Raw genomic sequence first — 27061 nt, 5'->3', positions numbered from 1 at the left:
TGAACCTCTTCCCAGCCCTCCTTAAAGGCCATTAAACTTGTCAGTAGGACAGAGCAGAGTCCCTGTAAGCCTCACAAATCATTTTGTTAGTCTCCTCAAGAGATTTTTTTCAGTTTAGCACAAAACTTAGTAATCGCGTAACGCTGCTCGATCGAAGATTCCTTTTTTTTCATGACACGGTCAGCACCCAGGGGTTTACAATGACTGACATCCCACCACTTCCACAGCTTGGAGAGCATTGAGACCATTTTGCAGCAAATCTTTGCATCCCCTTCACCTACTTCAAGTGGTTTCATTCCACTTTAACACACCCAGCACAAACATTGGGGATTTTAAAACATGACTGCCTTCATGAAAAAAACGTGAAGATTCATGAGGGTTAAAAGGTACACATGAATCAAAATTTCACAATTATTCAGTGATGAAAAGTCTTTATTCACCAAATTCCATAACATAGTCATGTAATTTAAGCATTAGCTGTTGGATTGATTGCTGCATTGATGATTAGACAGTGAGAAACAAAATGATACCCAATCCAAATAATGTTTCTGAGAATGTTTCTTTGGGAGGAGTTTCAAATAAAATGGAATTCTTCACATCCCAGGCAATGATGCTCCCTCCTCACTGATTGGCATGTTGATCACAGTTGTAATAATTGTTGCTAAGCGCTTCCCATTGGTTTTCTTGGGTTTTATGGAACCCTTAGATGATGTCACTGATTCCTTCTTCCCAGGTTTTGAAATTTCTTCACTCTCATCAACAACAATGACTGTTATTTTATCTGAGATTGGTGTTTCAGTGAGAAGCCTAATAAAAGTCTCTAGGTGGCATTGGAAGCTAGGTGCTAAGTAGGGTACCTGTTTAAATAAATGAAAAACTTGAACATGGATATAATAGAATGAAATTATTTTAAAAAAATTTCAAATACATGAATATCATTATAATGTTTTTGTCCGGTGAAATAAGCTCCGATATGTTAGCAGTCATTAGGTCATCTATTTTCCAGAGTTTAAATTATTATTTCATAATATAGCTACAAGATGAAGGAACCTAAGTACTGAAAGTCATGCTTAGCTGCCACTGTGCTAACTTACACATGCTGGCTTCCTATATGCCTGTTTATTATAAACTCATTTCAATCTATAGATCTTCTCATTCTAAAAGGAGAAGCTATCTACAGAGGTCACACTCTTCAAGTGACATTTCCCCAGCCCTTGAGGACTTATCCTCAAGCTCATATTCTTTGTCTACTATCAATTTCCATTAATATTGAAGCAGGGAGAACAAGAAGAGATGAGGGGGTAAAAAAGTAGAGGTCAAAAAGAAATGGTCTCATGAGATGCAGTTGTTCATTGAAGAATCCGCTAATATGAGGCACCTGCAGGACTAGTTCATTGCCGTATCAATTGCTTTGGACAAGGCACATGATAATGGGTGGTCACCAGAGTAGGCATACAGTATAAAGGAAGATGATGGTACAGTGAGGAATAGGCATGAGAGACAAAAGGTGTTTAAAGGGACGGATAAGGAAAAAGAATAAAAAAAAGAGGAGAAAGATGCTATTTTGATGGCAAAGCCATTTTCATCAGTCAAGGTATTATTACAGAGTGACAACACAAATCAATTGATCACAGAGATTAAGGGTGTCAGGCAGAGAATTAAGATGTAAATGGTAAGGAGAAGGAGAATTAGAGGTAGTGGGGGGGATGGAGGGAGAAATTTGAGACTGGTTTGAGCATTCTGTAGCTAGGTAGAAGAAAAGGGAACCAATGGAGCTAAGGCCCAAATTTCACCTGTTAACTGATTTCAGATGCAGATAAAGATGCATTCATAGAGATTAAGGAAATGCTTTAAACATGGTGAGAGAAGAAAGTTGCTGGGAGAAATCTGAAGAGAGGAAGAGTGTTTTAGGAGATCTTTATTTATTTAATAACTTTGAGGCGAGATTGAGACTTTATAGTCACTCCTTCAACCTAACCCCAAAACATTACATTAAGGACAGTTACAAACACCCATGCCCTAGGTGGGTAAATCCACCTAGGGCATGGGAGATTTGAACCCGTAGCCTCTGGGTTGGCAGGCTAGGATGTTACCCCACTGCCAATGGGGCCGACAGAGTGGAAGATATTGAGAAGTGAGATGTCAAAGGTCATAATAGAAGATAAACCATTTGATAAGCAGGGAAGAGGAAGGAGGAGAATGATCATTTAAGATGGAATTCATTATGCAAAGTTTAATAATATTTTGTTTTGTTTTTTTAAAAAATGACCTTGAAGAAAAATTCTTATGAAGAAAGCCATTAGAGAATAAAAAGAACAGTAGAATTTAAAAGTAAAATTACCAAAACTTGGGAAAAAGGTGAGAGCAAGAGAACAGGTTTTAAATGATGACGACACACATCTCTCCTGGAAGAAGATATCGAAGTGAACCTATATTTGTGCCCATAACAATAGAAGAGAATGCATTGTCCAGGCACAAGCCAATGAAAGGCGTCTCACACTGCTATCTAGCAAAAGTGCAAGCAGCGATTTGGCAATCAAACCAGTGCTTGTTTACCATTCTAGAACTCCATGAGCCTTCAAGAACTGTCAAGGCCAAAACAGCAGGCTAAAAGTGATGTGGACTCATAGGCAACTGCTGTATCCTACCATGTGTATGAAACATCACCCTAATGAGGGAGTGGTGACGCATGCCAAAAATTTATTTAATGATTATTCTGAGTCAAACTTTTACAAAATTTTGAAGCATCGACATAGGCAAATGTCTCTAGATAGCTTTCTAATAAAAAGATATTGGGCATGTATCATAAATAATCAAACATTTATTTTGATACTTTTTTGTTTCTACAAATAGAGCTCGCATTCCTGGTTGCTTCATTTAACAAGAGAAAAAAATACCAACATGGTCCACGATCCTAAACAATGTATACACTTTGAATAAATCTTGTCCATAATTTATTTTTTTCAGCATGGAACACATCATTGCATTTTACATTAATTTATATGCAATGGGTTGTTTGACTTAATGAGTGTTTCACTTCATGAGAAAGATAGCAGAATAAATTATGCTCATTGTATGAGGTTCCATTATACCATTCCCCAAGATATGGCACATGGATCATCTGGAAGACTTTTTTCCTCACCCTACTTGGATCAACACAAATGCAAGAAAGATGGAGAATAATCTCGAGTGGGCACCAATCGCGAAAGCAAATACCAGATGAATCTATGAAGTGTAATGATTTTACTATTCTGAATAGTCTCAATTAAGGTATTGCCTTTTTTATTTTGACCATTTTATGCTTCAGACCTAATTTTTCTTTGATTATTAAGTTTCATTTGTGCAGGAAAGATGGTAAGTATAATGCTCATGCTAGCAAATGTTTTATTCATTCATATTTGCCACAAATTGCTCATCAATTTGCCCTTAAAAAGGGCTTAATATATATTTTCACTTCCTACCATATATGAGAATGGAGAATGCTTTTTAATGAATTATGAATCCATTTGACATTGCACTCTTGACTTAATTTTTTGCATAATACTGGTATGAAAAAATATGAAATTGCATTAAGGGCAAGGGAACTACATGAAAATCATTCATTCTTTACCAAGTGTTGACAAATGTGAGACATATAAACCATCCAAAAGGCACATTCTATAACTTATTCATACATCATACCAACCACTGTAATGCAGGAATATGAGATGAATGAGTTACAATGCCATAAATCAAGATATAATGATTGATATAATGATAAATTAACTTTATGATGGAAAGGTAAGGAAATATTTTCAATAATTTGTTTTATTTCTATCCTAGTCATGCAGTTTTCATGTATAAACATGGAACAAAAATCATATCCTAAATTCTATGATCAACATCTATCAATAGGATAATCTATTGAAAAGAAATGCCCCTAATGAACAAAATTAATATGTGGAAATCGTACTCATTTAACTTTCAGGGTCTTGAGCCTACTGGAAGCAAAGGGCAAAGAAGAAATGAGTGGAAAAAAGGATTGTACTCAGCATATCTCACCCGTATGAATGGCTGATCAATAGAATATACCCGAGGATCCCAATGGAAAGTAACTGCAATTTCTTGAACTGCATCTGATGACATTGTTTCTAATGTCATTTTGGCTTTGAATACAGGTCCAAGGCCATGTACCTACAAAAATTATTGAGAAACAACTTATCAAAAGTACAGAAAACAAATTTTAGGATTTAATTAAATGTAGCATTTATCTATTTGGAGTGGTGTTTAAATAATGCATTGTAATTTAATATATCAAGAAAAACATCACATCATATGCAGAAATGACAAGGATTAATACATTTTCATGTTTAAGGGACATTTTTCTACATTAAATTTGCATTAATGACATAATTTTAATAACCAGGTATTGACCTATTTACAATTGTAATAAGTAACATTATGCACAAGATAGAATGATTAATGTGAAGCCTTTTGATCCATGAAGGCTGGTCTTCTGAAAATAATGGGGTGTAAAACATCAAGTAATCTTTAATGGATGTAAGTACAAGGATAGTCATCTTTTACAAGATGCCATTCCTCAGCAATTTTGGGGAAAATAAAAAGTAAAATGGAAAGTATGAATTTTCTTTTGGAGTATCTCAAAAATTCTAACACCTGCCTACACAGTGTTTCTGCTTTTCTATAACTCAGAAGTTACTCTACACCTTTGAACTACTCTTTCTTTGAAGTCAGAAGTCAAATAATCACATATACCAAATCCCTCATATCAGTAAATACATGGATTTTTTATTTATTTATAAAAATTGTTTCAGAGGTCCAAGCTATAGGTACTAGCAATGGGTTTATCCCTTCTTTGTGCAGAGTTGTACTCTTACTTACACATTACATGCATTTGAAACAATGAAATTTAAATAAATGAATCAGTTAGATCAACTACTGAATAACATGGTGAAAAAACTTACCTGTGCTGTTAATTTAAGCTGTTTTGGGTTGTCTGGAGCAGAAGTTATATTACGGCATTTATCAATGTTGTCTTGATAGGCTTTGTCTACCATTTTTCGAAGTTGGAGCAAGTCTCGTTGGAAAGTCTGATGAATTTCTGCAACATAATAATTTGAAAATATGTGGCAATACATATGGCATTTCCACTAGTTGATATTCCTTAGTAAATACATGCAAATAAAATGTATTTTTAGAGGTGGCATAATAGTACCATCTCAATATGAGGTTAGTCCAGAAAGTATCCAGCCATACAATGTTTTGAGAAAAATAGCCTATTTAGAACTATGACGTCAAAGTCCACTTGGAAGTATTCCACTTGGGACCTCATACACTTATCCTAGCATCTCTTCCACTTGTCACAACAATTGGCAAAAGTCTTTTTTCGAAAGGGTCATCAGCTGCCTCATTACATTATCCTATATCTTGTCTGTAACTGACAGTTGGGAAGATCGGGCCTTTGTTCCAGGGTCATAGCCATAAGCCCATGGCTCATCTCCAGTTATGACCTTTTTTAAGAAAACCTGTCAGCATTTGTGGCTTGGAGTAAGTCCTCTGCAAATATAAAACAAAATTCTTGATGTTGACGAGATAAAAGAGGATGCGACAAGACAGCTGATGACCAGACTGAAAATGGGCTCTGCGGAATGTTTTGAAAAGTGGAAGAGATGCTGGGATAAGTGTGTAAGGTCCCAAGGGGAGTACTTCAAAGGAGACTAAGGCCTCATTGTTCTAGATAGGCTATTTTTCTCAAAATATTGCATGGCTGGATCCTTTCCAGAGAGATCTCGAACGTAGTGGCAAAGAGTGAAGGCTAAAAAGTCTAGAGAGAAAGTTAAAAGTGAGGCTATTATAGCCATTTAAAAAAAGTGGACTCAGCAATTCATTAGGTGGAAGTGAAGATGACATTGCATAAGAGGAAAAGGACAACTCCAGGAAAAATAACTGAATATATGACTTTAGTAATATTTTATAGCAGAGATGACTAATTTCTGAAATTTTACAATGAATTAACTTTGATACAATTGCTAATTTTTAATGTAACAATCCATTTTCTTAGTAAAGAGTGTTAACAATGGCATTCAAGGGTAGTTTGAAAGGCTCTTGAAATCATCACTAGGTGTCAGTGCTAGTGCAACAAATTTCCCACGTAGTAATAGGTAATCCTTTATGAGTAAACATAACATGTCAGCACTCTGGGAAGAGATCCGTGGTGTGGACGCCTCTCTGTTGTTGTTCCCATGGGGTGATTTGTAGAGATGGAAAAAACTGAGATTCGAGCAGTGATTGAATACTTCGTAAAGAAAGGAAGGAAAGGAAATTCATGCCAGCATTCAGAACACTCTGCGGGACTCTACTCCTTCATATTTAACTGTTGCCAAGTGGACGAACGAGTTTAAGTTTGGTTGGGACAACTTAGATGATGATTTGCTTTGTGGGCAGCCAAAATGTGCCACTACCCCTGAAATTATTGTAAAAGTGCATAAAATGGTCATGGAAGAATGCAGACTGAACGTGCGACAAATTGCTGCAGCTGTTAGGATGTTATCTGAACTGGCATATCACACTTTGACAGAGGAATTGGATATGAGAAAATTATCTGCTAGATGGGTGTGGCAACTCTTGGTGCAAGATCACAAATGCATCAGAAAAGAAATTTCCAAACAATTTAACCCATTTTAAGAGTAACCAACAGGCTTTTCTACATTAGTTTGTGACCACAGATGAAACTTAGGTTCACTACTATACCCCAGAGACAAAATAACAGTCAAGGAACAAGAAACATGTTTATTCACCACTACCAAAGAAAGCAAAGGCATAACAGTCGGCGGAAAAGTTGACAGCTTCAGTTTTCTGGGATGCAAAAGGGTTTCTGCTGATAGCTTATCTTCCCACCAGTCAAACAATTACTGGACAATACTGGACCAACTACAGCAAAAGATACATGAAAAAAGGCCATGTTTTGCAAGGAAGAAAACCATCTTTCATCAGGACAATGCATGCCCAAACACAAGTGTCATTACCATGGCAAAAATACATGAACTAGCCTACAAATTGTTGCCACACCCACTTTATTTGCCTGAATTGGCTCCATGAAATTTCCATCTCTTCCCCAAGCTCAAAATTTTCCATGGTGGATGGAGATTCTCTTCAAACAAAGAACGAACAGCCAAAGTAGATGGGTACTTTGCATGCCTGAAGGAATCTAATTTTCGAGATGGGATCAAGACATTGGAACATCATTGGACCAAGTGCATTTATATACAGGGAGAATAGATTGAAAAAGTAAAGTTTCACTGAGGTAAGTTGTTTATTTCTATTCCATTCTGAGAACTTTTCAAATTACCCTCATACTTTGTTCCTTTTAGGTCTGATCCAAGAATTTTTCGTAAATTCTAACCAGAAAAATCTGAGTGTATCTTATGCACCTCTTATACCTGTCTTTGGATGTATTTTATGGCCTGGAAAATACGGTACATGAGACAAATTAAGAAGGATGTGAAACCGAGAAGCTATCAAGTGGTCAGGAAATTAACATTGAGTACAGAAGAATGGAGAGCTGTGGTAAACTAATCTCGTAAATCAATCTTTAGATTGAAATAATAATGTGCATATTAAAAAAATATTGATTTGGTACTTTTAAATTTGACATTTTCAAGCATTCTTTGGATGTTAATGGGTCTCATGCCTCATTGAATCTTACCCTCCCTTAGTAACAGATACAGTACTTAGAACTACTAAAAACACGTCGCAAATGATCCCACAGGTGCTTCAACCCATAAAAATATCACCGCATGTGCCAGCTATTTCAAATGATTAAGAGAGTTAACATTCAATGTATTGTGAAATATCTTGCACGGTGCCTCAGAACTTGAAAAGGATTTCATAACTATCTTAGCCTTCTCAGTAAAAATACGATATTTTTGACATTTTACACAATCATTACATCACAAAGGAGAATTTGAAATCATGAGATAACGACGTTTTCATTGTATTGCAGAGAAGGCATCCTTTCCAAGAATTTTGATAGTTCTCATGTTAATATATATAGAAATGACCCAAGGCTCCTTGGGTGGCTCTATCATAGCATATGTATATTTGAGAAAGATAATGCTCTTACGCGTGGCATTTTCTCTTTCCTTAGCAGCATTCTCCACAAATTCTTTTGTTTTCTTCGGAATGGACAGTTTTTGATCTTTCGGCTTTTTCTGAGGTAATGGTTGGCCATCTTCCGTAACCTCAACACCAAAGCGAGAAGTTCTCTTGAGAATTTTCACATGAAGAACACCACCTGAGAAATATACAACAATATTGTTTAGAAAACAAGCCTTAATTGATGCATACACCATATTCTGAGGTTTGACATTTTCATTTATGTTACCTTGGAGATGAGAAACATTTCATTATATACTTGTATAATTGTATTTACCTACATTACTGTTACATTTGAGGAAACAGGATAAGTGTAGATTGGAGGCTTTCAAGATATATGGGTGGAGAAGAAATAACAGATTGGATAGAAAGGAAAACAAATGAAGGAGTGCGGGGCATGACAGGGAAAGAGAGGCGGATGCCCAGAGAAATTTGAAAAAGGTAGAAAAATTAGATGTGGGAGATAATGAGAGGCAATAGAATTCCGACCATTGGGTTACAGATATAATTATGTTGGGTTATCAAGGTATAAGGAGGAGAATAACATACATTTTAGATTTAATATGAGAAGGTTGGAAGTTTGAGAATTAAAAAATGATTTACATATTGTAATACAGGTTTAAAGGTACCAATAGGAAAGACAGAGTGAGAAATGAACAGGTTATGAAATGATATGGAGTGGATCACTTTTTATACATAAGTATGAAAAAGTGTTCACTGATGGCTTTTTCATGTTGAAAGAATAAATGATTTGAAACACCAAACATTATTCTTTCTATTTCAATAATGGATATCAATTACTTCCACGAAGTGAAGCCTGAAACAATAGAATATATTCGCAAAGCTAGTATGGCATTACAGGCGAAACTTTACTTAAAACTTTCGGTGAAATACAGCAGTGCATCTCTGAATATTCTCTTCAATAGCAGTTGCCTCAAAAACGGAGTGTTCCCAGCGTACGTCCAGGTTCGTGCCACTTCGTCGTCCACAACGGCCATCAGAGCGATACGCAAGGCGAAAATCCAGTGGTTAAGGGAGGAACTGAAACTGTGGTATGCAAGAAGGGATTCCTTTGCACATTATTTGTTCTGTCTGCACGTAGAACTTTGCTCTAAGTTACATTTTGCGGAATGGATTACATTTGTGGATGGTGTAAAAGAACTAGTGAGTAAAATCTCTTCTCGCAAATATGTAACCCAGGGGAAAAAACTGAGTAACCTTATTAATAGTCCACCTCAAAATTACCAGTGCACTACTAAAGAAAACAGTCCCCGCACAGTATCGAAATTTGTTCCGGCCGCAAGAGTTGTCAACCTTAGTCATCATACGTTCACTGAGGAGGAGAGTAATATCTTAAAGAAAGGGTTGAAGTTTGCTCCCTCTAAGAAAGTTTCCGAAGCCGACATTAAAAATCTAGCCGCAGATTGCGAGGTTGCCCTTCGGAACCAATCTCTGGCTACCAAACACCAAGTTGCTGAAATCATCATGTCCTCATTGAAGGAAGCAGTGCCAACAACAACCCGCTTTTCCAGCCTTCAGCAACATACGTCCACACTCCGACGCCTGAAGAAGACTATTGGCAAGGAAGACCTCATCATCCAGAAAGCTGACAAGGGATCTAGTGTCGTAGTGTTGGATAAACGAGTGTATGTGGAAAAGTGCCTTGAGTTCATCAACAACAATCCTATTACTCCGTTATCCAAAGACCCAACCGCGAGTTTCCAAAGTGAAGTGAAACGTGCCGTGTTCAAGTGTAAGTTTTTAAATGCTAGGGAAAAATGTAGTTTAATCCAAATGAACCCCTCCGCCCCCAGGTTGTACGGACTCCCCAAATTACACAAAAAAGCCATACCTATTCGGCCTGTCATCTCAGCTGTGTCCGCCCCTTCACACCTTCTGGCACGAAAATTAGACGTATTGCTCCGAGATCTCACAGGTTTTAAACCTAAATATGGAGTTAAAAACTCTATAGAGCTAGCCCGAAAATTGAAAGATATTGATGTCCCGGAAAAAGCGAGGCTAGTCTCCTTCGACATTAGCAATTTATTTACTTGCGTACCAATATCGGAAACTTTGCTTAGGGTGGAAGAACTACTCAAGGATTCCACCATTGCCCAAAATATCTCAGACGAATTGGTCCCCCTCATCAAAATGACAGTTAACCAGAATTATTTTAGTTTCAACCACACCCTTTACAGCCAAACGGATGGGTTAGCTATGGGTTCCCCACTGTCCCCCTTCCTAGCCGAAGTCTTCCTCAATTCTGTAGAAGAACATCTTTTTAATGCTGACAATCAGCATAACAAAAACGTGGGCTATTGGTTTCGTTACGTGGACGATATACTATGCCTATGGACCGGAACCAACCGACAGTTAGACTCCTTCCTTAATTTCCTAAACACTCTTCATCGGAATATCTCCTTCTCCATGGAAAAAGACGTCAACGGCACCATCAACTTCCTCGACTTGACAATCACAATTAGGGATAATAGACACGAATTTGCAATTTATAGGAAACCCACATATACAGACCATATAATTTCTAATGATTCCGCACACCACTTTTCTCACAAACACGCTGCCCTCCACTCCATGATCCACCGCCTCCTACACATCCCCCTTTCCCCCAAAAACTTCAAAATTGAACTCGTGAATATCACTAATATAGCTACCAACAATGGTCTCAACCCCAAACTAGTTGACACATTACTACGGAAAAAACAAAAAGCAATGGCCATAAAAAGCATTTTCGTATCTCAGCCCGCAGTATCTAAAGATTTTAAGTGGTGCTCGATCCCGTTTCTGGGAGATCTTTCATATAGGATTTCCAACTGCCTACCCACCTCACTCAAAGCAGCCTTCTACCCACCCATAACCCTCTCCAAACTTCTAGCCAATGGAAAAGACACCCAGGATAGCCTTCTCAAATCAGGCATTTATAAACTGAAATGCGAGGATTACAACAGCGTTTATGTCGGTCAGACCGGCAGGAATATCAAGTTACGAGTCAAGGAACACGCTAGGTGTCACAAAAATCAGAATAACAACTCTCTCTTCGCCAAGCATTTACTAGAATTCAACCACAGCAGTGACTTTGTCCAAGAGATATTACACACACTCCCAAAAGGATTAAAAATGGACGCTCTCGAGCAATTAGAGATTAGAAGGCACTTGGTGAACCCCAACACGACACTTTGTAATGAGCAATTATTCCCATACCCCTCCCCACTCCTCTCCGAGAAATTAGCCTGGAAATGGTCAAAACAATCCATCAACGCACCTGCGAGCCCCCACCCCCCTCAAATCCTTCCAACCCTCCCCGCCCCCACTCTGTCCTGAGGGTATATATGCTTGCTCTGTCTGTTTTGCAAATTTGTACCTGATGATGCCGCAAGTCGGTGAAACGCGTTGTGCCGTTTAATAAAATCTGTGGAAAAGTACGAGTCTTTCTTTCTATTTCAATAATGGATACCAAACATTATGTTTGGGAAAAGAGTAAATGTTTTGAGGGAACAGGGCAACTGAGAATATCATGGTAAAAATAATAAGACTCAAAAAATTCATAATAAATGGATTTGAATTGGAAAATCACCTATGAAATGCTTAAATGTGAGAGAGGTGAAAGGAGTGTACAAGTATGTACAGGGCATAATTGACAACCCACCTTAACTCGAAGGTAATAGCTAATAAAACACATGAATTTAAAGTGACCATTGTAACACTCTGGCCAACCAATTAGGCAGAGGTATCCGCATTGCATTGGGGATGATAAAATAGCAAGAAGTTTTGTGTATACTAGTATTCAGCATAATTTTCACAGCACAACATTGCATAAAATGGGTAACGGTACAGAATCAATGTTAGCCCTGTGTGTCACAGACCCTATTTTTAGTCCTCGTAACACAAAATAAAAACACAAAACTATCATTTAGAAAAAATAGATTACATTTACCTATTCATCTCAAATAAATCACAGCTCAGTCCATCGCAAGAATGGCTGGCAAGCTGACTTTGCTCAATGCAATTAATCTCCTGAATTTTCATGCATCGATCCTATTGATGGACCTGTTGTTCACCACAGAACTTGTTGAAATTCAAAAAACCGGTGTCACAATTACTTGGATACAACAAATTGGTGAATCCAATTAATAAGACCAATTTGAGATCACTTGATCCACAGTCTATGACAAAAATTTTTATTACCTGACCTTTAGTTACAACCAAAAGCCAGGGAGTGATATATTTAAAAAAAACGTATGGAAAACATTTAGACAGTATTCCCATGCATAGTATTTCTGAGATATGTAGAACTAACATAAAATTCATAAATGGAAAATTTTATAATCTACAGAAAGAAAACAAATAGTACTGAGTTGTCCCATCACTTAATATCATTAAATTACTATTTGTTTCATGATTAGTGATTATAGCTATAATTCCAAACTGTAAAACATGACTTCTATGATTTTCCTATAAGTATTCTTAATTCAAAAACACTAGATAACTACATATTTTTGCAATTTTTTTAAAGGCCTATCTCCCTTGGGTGCCAACATTTTGAAACATAAGGGTATCCTAACAGGGTATTTTTAATTGTGACTTATAGCATCTCCAGTGATCTCTTTCAATGCACAACAAAACAGACATTCTTGTCACCTACTGTAAGTAACAGCCACCAAGGTGTTATCTTCTTGTCCATAACGACCAAATGAAAGAGCTGATACTGTTTCAGGAAATTTCATGACATCAACCAGCACTTTTTCATGATAAAAGTGTACAGCACCTCCAGCAAGAGCAACAGCAACCAAAGTCAAGCCCAGATGGACCAGAGGTACAGTAATGATTGCCCTCGCATGAGCTGGTAGGAATATTTCCCAATATTTTTTACCCTGAAGGAGATAAAATTGCAGTTAAATTATATGAAGGACTTTCACATTACTATACATATCAAATATTTATAGTATAAAATATTTATGTCATGGCAATCACAATTACCACTATATTTCTCAAGTTTTGACATAACTAAACACAGTGTGTAAGTATATTCATTAGTCTTTTAAAATCTGGATACCAGACAGCATTCTCACAACATGGTTATTTCTGCTTCATTTCTTATATGAATCTCTAATAAAAATTGATCCATTTTTATCATCCTGAGATACTACAGAAGATTAAGTTTATAAAAACTGAAAACTTATGTCAAACTGCAATCTACAAATTGAAAACCAATATGTACATAATATATACAAGGGGGAATTGTAATTTTTTAATCATAACTAAAATATAATATAGATAGAAACTATAATTTACTTTTTATTCTTAAGATTTCTCTACATAGTCACCATCCAGAGTCACATTTCTCCCTGCATTTAAGCAGATTGCATCGAAAATTATTGTTCCACCTCTTGAATGGCATAATTTAAATAATAATTGAGGTAGCCATTAGCTTCCTCAACAGTGTTTTTAATGCAACACCATCACTCAATGGCCACCCCAATGGGATTAAATGCCTTTGCAGCCACCTCACTGAGGAACAGATGCTGCGTGAACTAATTTTCATCTATCTCCTAACCTTCGACCTATCTGGCATGGGTAACCCTACCAGGAGCAATTATCATTCCTCCCACCAGAACAGCTCTAGGGGTCATCCAAAGGCATAAACTCTTCCACCTCATCAAGGTTGTAGTCTATGGGAGGGAATTTCAAGATAATATTATCATTATTTTTTATAAATATAAGAAAATATAAATGGCAAAAGAGGGTGAATATCTTCAAGGTACTGTTCATGAGAATCCTTTATTTTTAACAAATTAACCTGTTTTCTTAACCAAAGGTTATTTATGTGGGGAGTTTGAACTGAATTAAATTGTTGGCTAACAGGTTAAAAAAAACAATTATGAGACAACAATTTCATCAGGATTTCATCATGGATGTGTCTAACCAGATGATGCCACAGGAAATAAAATCAGGAATGGTGAGGGTGCACTACCCATCATTCTTATAAATTTAGTAGTTACTCTAGGGAGGAGGTGTTTCAGGATTTACATTCTCTTCCTGACAAAGGCCCTTTAAATCCTGTTAACTTTTGTATTGAACTTAGGAGAGATTTCTAACTTGCAGAGATGCAGACAGGGAGAAATTCATTCATATAATGTACTAATTTTTACAGTGACAGTGTCCTTCTACACTTTCATAGCAATTCCACACTACAATAGCTTAATCCATAGTGAGGGAATCAGCATAATCAATATTATATTGTTCTATTTAAAATACGCTGATATCATAACATGTCTACCAACCTGGAGAGTCTCTGATTAAGTAACCCAAGTTACCAGAAGATTTCCCTTGATGAAGCAGTCTAAATAAGGGCACTCACTCTCCCTCCTAAAGCAAAACACCAATACAGGGAATATACAACCTCAAAGCAAGGTTTCATTTACATCTTCAAAAGAGAATATTGTTACCTTGCGAGAATATGATTGGAGTTTTTGATTGCTGAGTGCCACTACAATACTAGCACCAACTCTAATTTCATCTTCAGCAGAATCTCTAGAAGTAGGATCAACATGACTGGCCTTAGATGAGGGAGGTGGAACAATAACAAATCCCATGATTAGAGATCCAGGTGCAATAAGAAGTTCTGCCTCTGTGGTACCCCGGCCAGCAACACAGATGCAACCCCTTCGGCAGGCACTGAATATACAGTAATCTACATCATACAATCCAGAAGTAGCAAGTGAAGCAGAGACATCATCCACCCTAATCTGTCAAGATAAAATAGACAATTATCTCATTAATAACTAATATAAAGAACACATACACAAGCAGCCCTACTTAAGAAAATTTTCAGTGACCATTTTATATTAGTAGCTACTAGTAAATGAAAATACTATTTACAGTAATGTTTTATACACCAACTTACATCTTCTAAAATGGTAAAAGCTTCAGGGTCCAATATATAAATATGCTTATTTTCTGTAGCTACCACCAGACATGAAGGGGCATCATCATCTCGCATAGCTTTCTTCAAGGTAGTAATACAACAAATTACAGTCTGAAAATTAAGAGAGGAAAAACTGCAGTACATGATGAACATTTGGGCTAGATTTGTCATGCATATGCTCTGTATCAAATGGAATGGATAATTATGGCTTAAGAGTAACTGTATTGGCTTTATACACACATACTTAGATTGAAGCCAAATTTTTACCTCCAATATTACTTCAAATTATTCACGCACCTGTTTTTTTAAGGGAATACTACTACTCTCTGCAATAAACTGAGACCATTCAGTCCGAGGAAGAGAGAGAAGATGCTGTGACCTTGCAGTTAAACCTTCTTCTCCAATATTGACCTTCAACCCATTCAGCATTTCCACAAGGGCATCAGGTGAAAATTCTGATTCCCCACCCATTGCCCTTGCAATTTCAAGAGCCTCTTTTGCTTGACCCCAAACCTCTGCTTCTGTGGAATCGGCATTTTCTGATGGTACAGTAAATTTGAAATATGGCCGGAGGTTCTTGTAAATATACACATGTGGTCCACTGGAAACTCCAATCACTTAAAAGGAATGGATTTAAGATATTAGGAGGGGTGAGTTTTGGTAGCACACATAAATTAATACAGGCTATATTGATTTCAAAAAGTAATTCTCATTTGTAGAAATATTACTAGAGTTGTACATAGATTAAGCTACAATAAAAATTATGTATCTCGTTATTATTATTCTAAGAGGTCCATCCTTAAATGGTAAGGACCATAAGGTTTAATAACTTCTTGTAGTCAATACCTTTATGCATGCAAAAGCAAAGGTTTTAACCACTGTGTTATATTATGTTTCATGGATATAAAATAAGAAATGTATTTGAACTGAAGGAAGGCTGTAGGCTTGATTTGATTCATAGTGTAAAGAAAAAACAGAGTTTATTAGTAGTTGTAAATTTGGTTCCAGATGCATCAAGAATGAAAACAATGCACCATATATAATGCACAATGTATGCATTTTAAAACAAAAATAAAGAGAGGTAGCAGGGATAGTTGCTGCTGAGCCACATGGTGAAGGTAGAAAAAAAATTCATGATGTATTAAAAATGATGCAAATGAAAAAAATGAAATGCAAGAGCATAATTATAAACCTAATTTCTAGGACCTGATTTCAAAGAAAAATTGGGTTATCTTATTTCAGCAAGATTTTGCTTCTTCATCTTTACCATCCCTCCCCATGGACTAAAACTTTGAAGTGGTTAAACGGCTTGTAAGCTCTGATGACCCATAGAGTTTTACTGGCAGGAGCAATGATAATTGCCCCTGATTGGTTCACCCCTGCTAGATAGGTCGAAGGTTAGGAGCCAGATGAAAGGTAGTCCTTGCAGCATCTGTTCCTCAGTGAGGCAGCTGCAAAGTCATCTAGCCCAAGGGGGAAGACATTTCAGAGATGGTATTACATTAAAAATACTATTGAGAAAGGCAATGGGAAGCCACTTATATAACCATTTATACAAGGAAATGATGGAAAATGTTAGAATGATTTGTAGCAATTACGGGACTTGGCCCACTGGCCCAACACCAATCCTGGCAACAAGAGAGGCTGATGTCAAAACACCAAATCCTTGAGAAGCAAAACTGACGTCTGTAGCACAAAACACACAAAAGAGGACCTTACCAGTCAGAATTGGGACTTGGCCTGTTAGGACAATGTTGAGGGCAGGGAAATGGGAAAATATATAGCAAGAGATGGTAAGAGGTGGTTGGGTTAGGGGGGTTAAGAGGGTTAGGGCTGAGCGAGGTGAGGTAGAAGTATAGCAGAAGTTACTAGAATGGTAGTTATAGATAGGAATAGTGATAGATAGAGATGGTGATAGAGAGTGATTGAGTACATGGGAAGAGAGCCACCATGGGGTTACATAGTATTAAGCAATAAGGTAAGAAGAAGTGAAATCGATATAGAAAAGGTTAGCAATAGAATATTATTAGCAGAAATAAAAGCTAAACCAACAAACCAGGTCACAAACAAAATTAATGAGAAAGGAGAGGAGATAGGTCCATTTGAAGAAAGATGGAACATGTCAAAAAAGGGATTCCGAAAGTTGCAAATGAAACCAAGAAAACAGTAATTGAAAAAAGATAAGGTAACCATGGATTACAGTCAAGATGATTAGGATAGGATGATAGACGAGAGAAGTAAGTGGAAGAAAGTAATCAGATTTAGGTAGAACAAGGCACAAAGAGATAAATAATAAACTAAGGTGGGAAACTATCAAGGTGAAAAAATCATGGTGGAAGACAGTGTAAGAATGTGAAAAGTTAACAAATGAACAATGAGATTGGTGCAGTGTAGAGGAAGGTAAAAGCATTACCAGGAAGCTAGAAGAGAAAATCAGTACAAACTATTGAAGATACATTAGGAAGTATATTCAATGAAACAGGAAATATTTAAGAAAAAAGGAAGGAATACATAGAGGACCTATATGGTAGAGATATTAGGCCTGCAAGTTCTGATATATGTAGAAAGAGAATTGAATGTTGACAGGAACAGCTTAGATAGAGGTATACTTGATGGCAAAATAGAAAAGGCATCAAGGGAATTGAAATTCAATAAGGCTGTAAGGATTTATAGGATCCTATCAGACCTACTTACCGGCTTAGGAAAATGTGGGAGGAATAATGCTAATGTGATAATTAATAGCATTTATGAGGAAGGAATTTGGCTGGAATATTTCATTAGATCTATATGTTAGTTCCCAACCTAAAAAGAGAAAAGTAGCTGTGTGTGAGGACTAAAGAACAATTTCACACACAGCAAAAGTGGTTCTCAGGATCATGAATAAGTGGGAAAAACTAATGAATATATTGCAGAAAATAGGAGTAGATTGCAGGGATAGGAGGTTAATCCGCAAACTATACATGTCTCAGCCTGCTCAGTTGAGCGGCAAATGGGGAATTGGAATGGACAATGTTGGAAGAGGGGTAAAACAGAGGAGTCAATTATCGCCCAGGCTTTCCACAGTATAGGAGGAAGAAATGTTAAGAAGAGACATGAAAAGAACTGGAGATAAGAATGAAAGTCAGCAGGGAACTCATAAAGTCAGTTAGGTTTGCAGATGATCAATCTTTAGCCAGCCATTCAGCCAATTGATTAAAAATCATTGATGAACTGATTGAACAGTGTGATACATATAAGATGAGAATTGATGTATACCAAACAAAGGTTATGAGGAATAAAGAAAGAAAAATGCCACTTGTATGTTAAAACAGGAGGTCATGAACTAGAGCAGAGAGATCAGTCTTCTTCTCCTTGAAGTGTTTTGGACCAAATGAGTCAATGTAGTACAAACATGAGAAGTAGTATTGCATTAGGCAAAGAACCTTTCACAAGAAGGGTATTGATGACAGGAATGTTGAGTAAGGGTGTTTTGGAAATATTAGCAAAAATTCTGTAATGAAGTGTGTTTTTTTATGATGCAGGAACATAGCTGTTGAAACAAGATGATAGGCATAGATTGGAGGCTTTTGAAATGTAGATCTGGAGATGGATGGAAAGAATGAAATGGAGAGAAGGAAAAACAGAAGAAGTACTAGCCATAGGGAGGGAAATAAAACGATTGTTGGCAGAGATCCAAAGTAGACAGGAAAGGTGGCTGCACAGAATTTTGATAGGTGATGGACATAGAAACTATGATTGAGAGGAGAACATTTGGTAAATGAGGTAAGAATATAAAAGGTAAAGGTGTGTTGGATTAAATGAAAGGAGGAAGGAGGCATACGGAAGGGTCAATTTCAGTGTTGGGTGTGAAGTCATGTTTTGCTAGGATAGGTAAAGACATTTATGGTTTCTAAGTTAATCCAAAACCTACCTTACTAGTAGTCTACCTAATAATAACTATCTTTGTAATTTAGTTATTTCTTGTACTTGATACAATTTGTCATATTTAATCCTTACCTACCTACTGGAAAAAACTCAATAAATTTACTATCTATATGTCTTCAGAAATCTCCCTGAGACTGAGCACAGATTTTCTGTTTCTAAAACTCTCTAAACTTCTACACATTCTCCACCTTATAAATTTGAGTCACTTATCCAGAGATGTGTGACTGTGTAATGCTAGACACAAGCCATGGCAGTTTGTCCTAAAATCTTTAAGATATGCTAACATTCAATATTTTCTCTTTGATGAGAAGACACTCCTGACTTTAAAGGAACCATAAACACAGTAATCAACCCAAAGGTTCGAAAAGTGAAGAGTCAGGCGTGATATTGTGGAATCGAGATATATTGAAAACTTCGTTGCAATTTTCCACAGTTAAAACTTTATTGCCGACCATGGTTTCGATACACTGTATCATCTTCAGGTGAGGAAAAGTACAAGGAGAAGGGATATATATACCAAGTTACAAGAAGGGGTGGCAGGGGAGGAGGGAGCGTTTCCATTGGTTTTTCCTGCCTTTCTTTTTATGACAAACCCCCCCCCCTTCCCCCCCCCGCTCCCTCCTCCCCTGCCACCCCTTCTTGTAACTTGGTATATATATCCCTTCTCCTTGTACTTTTCCTCACCTGAAGATGATACAGTGTATCGAAACCATGGTCGGCAATAAAGTTTTAACTGTGGAAAATTGCAACGAAGTTTTCATTTAACCCAAAGGTCGGTTTGGTAGGTGATGGTAGAGCTCACCCAGTACTAAAACTGAGTGTGTGAAATTCACACATCAGGGTACGGGTCTCCCTGTCATCGCTTCCTCGGAAGATCTGGTAATGAAAAAATCATACAGCTAGGGTGGAGCTGAGTGTGCCCATAGCCCATAGAGGCTTGCCCGGGAGTTGAACCCCTGCCCTCTGGTCAGTAGTCCAATGCTCTAGCCATGACTTAATGAAAATAAATTCTAACTCAAATGAATGCAGTATTTCCATTTTAGGGAGTTATATATTAACTATAATACTTTTGGATTCACCTAACAATTTTTGTTGTGTTTACGTTTTTGGAGGTAATATTTGTACTATTTTGCAACTTTTCACTCACAAATAAGATATATCTCTGGTAACTGTGAGTAGTGAAATAACTTTCATATTTCCTCAGGATTTCCAGTGTGTAAATACTGCACTGCTAATGTATATTAAAAGATTTTTAGTTGTGCATTTATGCCTTAGGTCTATTGTCCCAGTTAAGTACATCTTAACTGGGAGTCATATCCATTTCCACATATGTGAACATCACTAAAAAAATCTTTTACTTGGAATTTATCTTACAACTGAAATATTCACCGGATAACCTAAAGGAGTGTATGGAATAAATTTAGTTAAACATGAGCAAATTTTTTCAATTACTGCATTATCTGAGGTAGTCTGCAATGAATTTAACTCCTTTTGAAGGCGGTATGCCATATAATCTTGTGATACTAAAATTTCACTAAAAATGTTGCAGGTGTCTTCTTAGAATAAAACTTGTAGGCATTATATAGGATTATAGTTGAAAGTATTATTGAGTACAAAGTGGCTCAAAATCAGGACTGATTAACATCAAGCCAATTTTACTATCACAATATTTGTTTTATGCACGTTCAAAGTATCAAAAAAAACATACAATGCAAAGCAAAAATAATGTGAAAGTACTTTTTCTTTCTCAGCATATAAGACACAGGTATCAGTAAAATTTCAGATCACATATACACAGACATTTGCAATTCAATTTGTGAAATCCTATGAAATTAAATCACTTAGTTAGGCCTCAATGACACAGTTTCTTGACATTCCAGTCTGAACGAAAAGAGTTGCACGTTTTAAGTTAGCAAATCAATCTTGGCACTTCAATATCTTTCTCTCTGAGGAAAGAGTAGCTACAAATATGACCTGAATGTGAACAGAAACTCTGGAATTTTAAAGGGTAAAAATCATTTTCCTTGACTAGGATAAACCTGTTTATTTAACTGTCATATCATTACCAACAGTTCTTTGAATCTGAATGTATACATTCAGAGGATTTTAAGTCAGCATTCAAAAATGCATTTTTGAAGTTTCATTACTTTTTATACTTTCTACAAACATTGGTGTGTAATCACTTCCTGCCACACACCACAGCAGTGTGTTGCAGGGTACTATGTCTAAATAATAATAAAATATCTGACTTCTTTAAATTAAGTTCATGAAAACATGAACTTCTTTCAAGAGTGAGAGTCAACAACCAATTTTCCAGTGAAACACTTGGTGTTACTTTGACCGTTTATATAATGCTCTAACTTCCAGTAATCAGCCATTTAAAAATCAAAATGTAACCACTTAGAAATAAAAATGAAGGAAAGATACTCAAAATATAGGATTTAAATAATTATTCTAAGTGTTATATCACACATTTAACATTCAAGAGAACTAGAAAAAATAATTTTCTTCTTGATTACTGCACCAATTTAAATATGAGACCATACACAATTATAAATTTAAGATGAGATAGAATAAATGTAATATTTCCAAAAATTACTAATAAATTAGTCATTAATTATATGCTGGGTCGGGGTCCCACTTATACTGATGGCAATAACTCATTAGATAATTAATGATGGCACTGTAAATATACTGTAACTTCGGAACATTTTTGTTGCTAATGAAGAATACATGAGAAACAAGCAAAAGGTATCATTCTATTGTAAATATTTTTGAAACTCCAAAACATCAAACATTTTTGCTACTGGCAAGAATTGCTCTGAATGTCACATCCATGATTCTAGATCCAAGGAATCAGAAGAGCGACACTAGTTTATTTCTTCAACAGGTTTTATATAGGATAAGGTTCAGTTTGAACTCCCATTCTCTTGGGAAATTCCCCTGGCTGTAGAGGTGAAGAGAGCCAGATGGCTCCAAAAGCTTGTGAAGGTTGTCACAAATAAATACTCTGTAATCCTTAAATAAATAAAATTCATTAAGAGCCTGGTATCCACTTAGGCAGTATTAAAGCCAAGTATACAGAGTATTTGGTTACAGAGCTTTTCTGAGCACCATACTATCCTGGGGAGGCATAGGGGGATCAGGGAAATTCATACTCCTAACTCCTGAATTTTTTAATTTCATGCACCATAGGCCTATGAGGGGTAGGTTACCTCTTCTAACCTTGCATATTCTACCAACTTTTACGCTGGGTAATGCCAAGTATACTTACAAGGCATGTCGGAATTACATTACAAGAATTACATTTTCTCCACCAAGCCAGAATATTTTGACAAAAAAAGCCCTATTTCATATTTTTGAATTAAATAGGAGTACCTGCCAAAGACTACCTTTATATGGTGGGAGGTCTCGAGTGTAAAATACAAACCACCTATTTAGGTTTAAAGACTTAGGTCACTAACCATAAAAAAGTGTTGCTACTTAATATCATTTGCATTTTGTTCATACTTTTTCGCCCTAGGTACATTTTTGCATGCCAATAAAAGAGGCACCTGGATTGTTCTAGTGTTGGTGAGAAAACTGCCTTTCGGTACTACAAAGTCTAACATTAAATCCTACATTATTAATAAAGTTCAGCTGTGAACAGAGATGTCTGGTTTTTTTTAGAAGGGTAAGTACTGTCAGATTCATGAAATACATGGAAAATCAAAATTATACCTGCAAAGACATCATCATACACAACTGCTAGAAGCTGAAAATCACAGTGACAAAATAAGTACATGGAATCTCACTTTACATTATTTTGCTCACAAGAGAGCAGTCATTTTTAATTTTGCCTATAAACAAGCAGTCTTCTTCAATAGCATTGATGTGAGTAATCATTTGGTACACACTTTGAAACCTTGCAAGGTCTGATCAATGCCAAAGTCACCATCACGGAGGTTGACATGATAGGCAGATAAGAGTTTGTGCTCATATCTTTACCCTGTATATACTTAGCCCTTTCATCAGCTACAAGGATGTGGCCATGTGATATGTAAATTAAAGTGCTGGGAGGTTGAGGTAGATTTCTCTTTGAAGAGCCTATGATTTCCCAGATATTTAACTAGCAAAAAATCACACCACAAGGAAATTCTAGCTAAGTATGGTGGGGGAGAAGAGAGGATCATTGGAAGATATCCAAAAGAAGCAGGAAAGGTGGATGCAGAGAATTTTAATTGACATTGGGATGTTGAAGACTGATATAGTGAAGAATGTTAGGCAGGCTAAGAAGAGTTTGGATTAAGATAGTTGGACAGAATGGAGGAATAACACATGGAGAAAGGGTTTATTGTAGGATGCCAGGTTCTTTTGTTAAGTGAGGCAAAGAAATGTATTATTTTCTAGTCTGTGTCCTTCCAAAACCTTCCTCAAGAGGTAGAATACCCATTATAACAAATACTTTATTCCTGGTAGAAAAGTAAAAATCTTTAATTTTTTCCAACCACAGAATATTCCATTATTTACTACTGATGCAAACAATTTTCTGAGCATAAAATTGGATCCAATCTTTTGATGTAAATGCAGCCAAGTTGTAATAAATACCATGAGATTAGATCACACCCTCAATATAAACCAATCCTACTCCCAACTTTTCACTTACGCTGTGCTTGTTAAAATAATAGACACTCTCTCATCATTTTTAAGATGTATATCCAAAATTTAGGATAAAATCTTTTATTACCTGGAATACGGGGCAATGATTGGTCTGTGTAGAAAGAAACCAGACCTGAAGGGAGATCTACTATGGTATTTTCCGAGACTAGAGAAGTAGCCTTAAACACCTGCATATGAAAAAAATTGTTAAGTTGAATTAAATGAATGACACTAATATATTCTCTATGTATGCAGCAGTTTCCAGAGAAGTTAAAAATACCATGCAGTTATTCTGTTCCAATTAAGTGATATCATACTTAGAGTGACATTATATTAATAATGCTTAAGCTATATTGGCCCACCAAACAAGGGATTCAAATTTGAATAGTGAATACACCCTCCATTCTACGAGGATTTGCATGAACATACTATTGCCCATTATACAAGTGAAAACCTGAATTTCTGACTGGAATTCTGTACCCCTTTTCAATGGTTTGTATCATTTCAATTCCATAACATCATGTATAAGATAAGATACATTATATTCCCAAAGATATTGAATACTGCAAGTTTCCATGAAGGTAATTCTGAATGTCCACTGTTGAATACAAAAAAATAACTATCTCATCGAAGAATTTAGAGACAAATATTTTTTAGCCTTTTACATCCCATACGAGTTCTACATAAAAATCACCTCTGTAATTCCACTTCAGAATTATAATATTGTTAGTAAATTCGGTGAAGTTAAATCTTTTTCATGAACTATAATATTTTATACATATATATGTTATATGCACATGTAATATATATTTATTTTCTTTATATAATACAAACACACAGATCATGCTAAAATATACAAACTAAAAAATTAACTCGACAATCATTACATAACAAGCAGTTGGCAAAAAAGGAGAAAATTTTATAACGAGAAATTAAAATGTTTAATAGGAAATAATGAAGCAGCATTGTGATCAGGATAATAAGAATTAACACAGCAGATCATTACATCAGACCTATTAGTTACTAAGGCTGAAATTTCATGAGTTTTACGTGCTACTCCTTGTACTGTTTTGTGGTTGTACTACAAGAGGTTTTCTTGACAACTATCATCATACAATCATTTAGCACTTCTAATCTTCCCTTTGAGTTGAAAATGTTTGGGGAATAATATTTTATTCACTGTAAATGCTGGCTTGCGTCAGTACGTAGTGTTTCAACAAATCAGCATTTAAGGTTAAAGAACATAGACCAAGAAATTTCCATACGCGGAAATCACACCCTGTAATGGACTCAATTGAACACTAAAGAAATCCTTCACCGACACTTTTTTCCCTATTAATACATTAGACAAAAGTAATTAAAGTTAAACTTGTGCAGTATTAAAGGTTTGCCTTCTGCCATGCAGTGTTCCTTAATTTAGAAATTGGTGCATCGCAAAAAGTTTGTGACGTTTTAAGAAAACCAAATATTGTAGCACCTTCAATTTTGCATTTGCTAAGTTCCTTCCAATGTCTAAAATAACAAGCTTGTAGTCTTTATCAGCATTTATATCGGAAAAAGCAACACAATGGCTAAACGTAAATAACGATGCTTTCGTATCCGTATGAGCATCAAGCCACTGCTTAATTCCAGAGCTGTAGCAGAAGAAAAAAAATACCCAAAAAGTTCAATGAATTACGTTGTTTCTTCCTAGAAATTTCTTAAATCTAAGCAGTCACAACTGCACGAATTACTCGATCATCTCTACATAGTATACACAGAATTTCTTACTAGGACCCTGTCATTCCAAAAGCCGTTTCACATCCAATTCGTCGCAAAATATCACCAAAGTTAACTCCCGTAGAGGGAAGGAATGACGCTTAGCGTCTAAAAAAATTCAATTTTCGTGAATGCTATTTTGTCCAATTTTTACATTACACTTAAAACAATAAGAGACTATTTCTTCTGGCTTGAGCCTTAGCAAGTGCAGTTCCATTAATCGAAATGTAAGTAACTTAATCGGTAAGTTTCAATATATCGATTGAATCTGGCGGTGGTTTCAAAAGTGTTATGAAACCTTTCAAAACGATTCAAGTAGGTATTTACATAGAAAACAACTGGTTAAATGAGAAATGCCTTGCTATAATCCAACTGTAAAAAGATTCTGTATTCCGAATATGCTAAGAAGCGAGAAATATGGGCAGGCTGAACATAATTTAGAATGAGAGTAACACCAACCTATGTCCACAGTGAAAATAAATGATTACAAGTACGGAATGAGAATAGACATTGATAAATTGTTCAGTTTAAGGAATTAAATATTGGTATTAAAAGTGCCTCAAGTTCATAGGAAACAAATTAGGTAAATAATCATGTATTTTTCTTTTTTCATTGGACGTTTGGTCTTCTCTCGAAGATTACCCATGATTAGATTATACATTGGAGTGAGTTACTGGAAATACACTTACTGTAAGATTTAAGATAAAGATGAAGTTAATTTAATTTGGCCCCCGACTCATTCACGAAAATAAGTCTATAGAATGTCAGCGATTGCAACAAATTATAAAAAAAATATGGAAACAATTTAAAAGCACCAATTAAAACTATATAAAGAATGTTGTAGCAATTACAATTAAGTAAATAAAAAAATTAAAACCCTTTAATTGTAAAAATAGATATATGCTATTAAACTACTTGATCATGGGTCATCCACTCAGGACAACAGTCCACTTTTTACACGTATTCCCAGGAGTACTCGGGATTACCCTCTAACCATAACATTCACCCAATGGAATTCATACATTACACTTATTACAACTCCTCCTAATGTTCGATACAAGAAAACCCTATACTCTTCACGTATATAGTATCAAAAGCCTTCTGTTTGTGATAATTGTACACCATACAGTATCCAGGTTTCAAAATGTACTGAACTGTACGTCCTAAACCAATGTATTTACCTCCCTAAAATGTATATGGAGCCCTTAGAACTGATTCTATAATGTATAACGAAATCTCATCATTACTTAATGTGAACTTCAAATGAACACAGAGACTACCAAAAATGCTAATTTGTAAACAAATAAGATACCTCATTAGTCAATGTGTACATTGTGGCCACTGTGACATCATCTGTCAGCTATTGAGCTGTTTAACGGTTGGTTTAGAACTTAACTAGCGCCATATAATTGAGTTTTGGGTTTTTACCCAAGCCGAATTTTAAAGCCAACCTTTAGTTAAACGAGGCATTATAAAATCCGAATTTCAAAGTTAAACCAATCACCAATAAAAAATTAGCCGAATTTCAAAGTCAACCTTCAGTGAAACGAGGCATCATAAAATCCCTACTACTCCCTCTAACGCCTGGTATAACCACATAGTACCCCCTTCAGCTAGTAGGGTCCAGAGCCCTCTATTTCCAAA

The 27061-nt window shown here is 36.1% G+C and overlaps 1 protein-coding gene across 2 annotated transcripts; it reads right to left on the bottom strand.

Annotated features, from left to right (window-relative positions):
- Window positions 1-417: 417 nt before the first annotated feature.
- BBS1 (Bardet-Biedl syndrome 1) lies at window positions 418-25608 on the bottom strand. Of its 2 annotated transcripts, XM_071590081.1 has the most exons (11): window positions 25430-25608; window positions 25137-25293; window positions 23748-23847; window positions 15395-15714; window positions 15077-15208; window positions 14619-14918; window positions 12815-13043; window positions 8123-8293; window positions 4965-5101; window positions 4042-4173; window positions 418-857 (listed from the first exon to the last, which is right to left on the bottom strand). In XM_071590081.1, the coding sequence occupies exons 1-11, from the start codon at window positions 25441-25443 to the stop codon at window positions 594-596; spliced, it is 1956 nt and encodes a 651-aa protein (XP_071446182.1). In that variant the 5' UTR covers window positions 25444-25608; the 3' UTR covers window positions 418-593. The 2 variants fall into 2 exon arrangements, with proteins under 2 accessions (XP_071446182.1, XP_071446183.1); XM_071590082.1 differs by lacking the exons at window positions 23748-23847; window positions 25137-25293 and having other exon boundaries at window positions 419-857.
- Window positions 25609-27061: the final 1453 nt, after the last annotated feature.

This window comes from Hetaerina americana, unplaced genomic scaffold, assembly GCF_022747635.1.
Source record: "Hetaerina americana unplaced genomic scaffold, ioHetAmer1.1.p SCAF_4, whole genome shotgun sequence".
Taxonomy (NCBI): domain Eukaryota; kingdom Metazoa; phylum Arthropoda; class Insecta; order Odonata; family Calopterygidae; genus Hetaerina; species Hetaerina americana.
The sequence above is the reverse complement of the archived record's forward strand: the minus strand, read 5'-3'. Positions and strand labels throughout refer to the sequence as shown.

Excerpts from the sequence above, each read along its gene's own strand:
- BBS1 (XM_071590081.1), bottom strand. Across the intron at positions 8,294-12,814 it reads CTTGGTGGCTGTTACTTACA|GTGGTGTTCTTCATGTGAAA; the intron begins GTAGGTGACAAG and ends TATATTTCTCAG. Across the intron at positions 858-4,041 it reads TTGATCAGCCATTCATACGG|GTACCCTACTTAGCACCTAG; the intron begins GTGAGATATGCT and ends TTATTTAAACAG.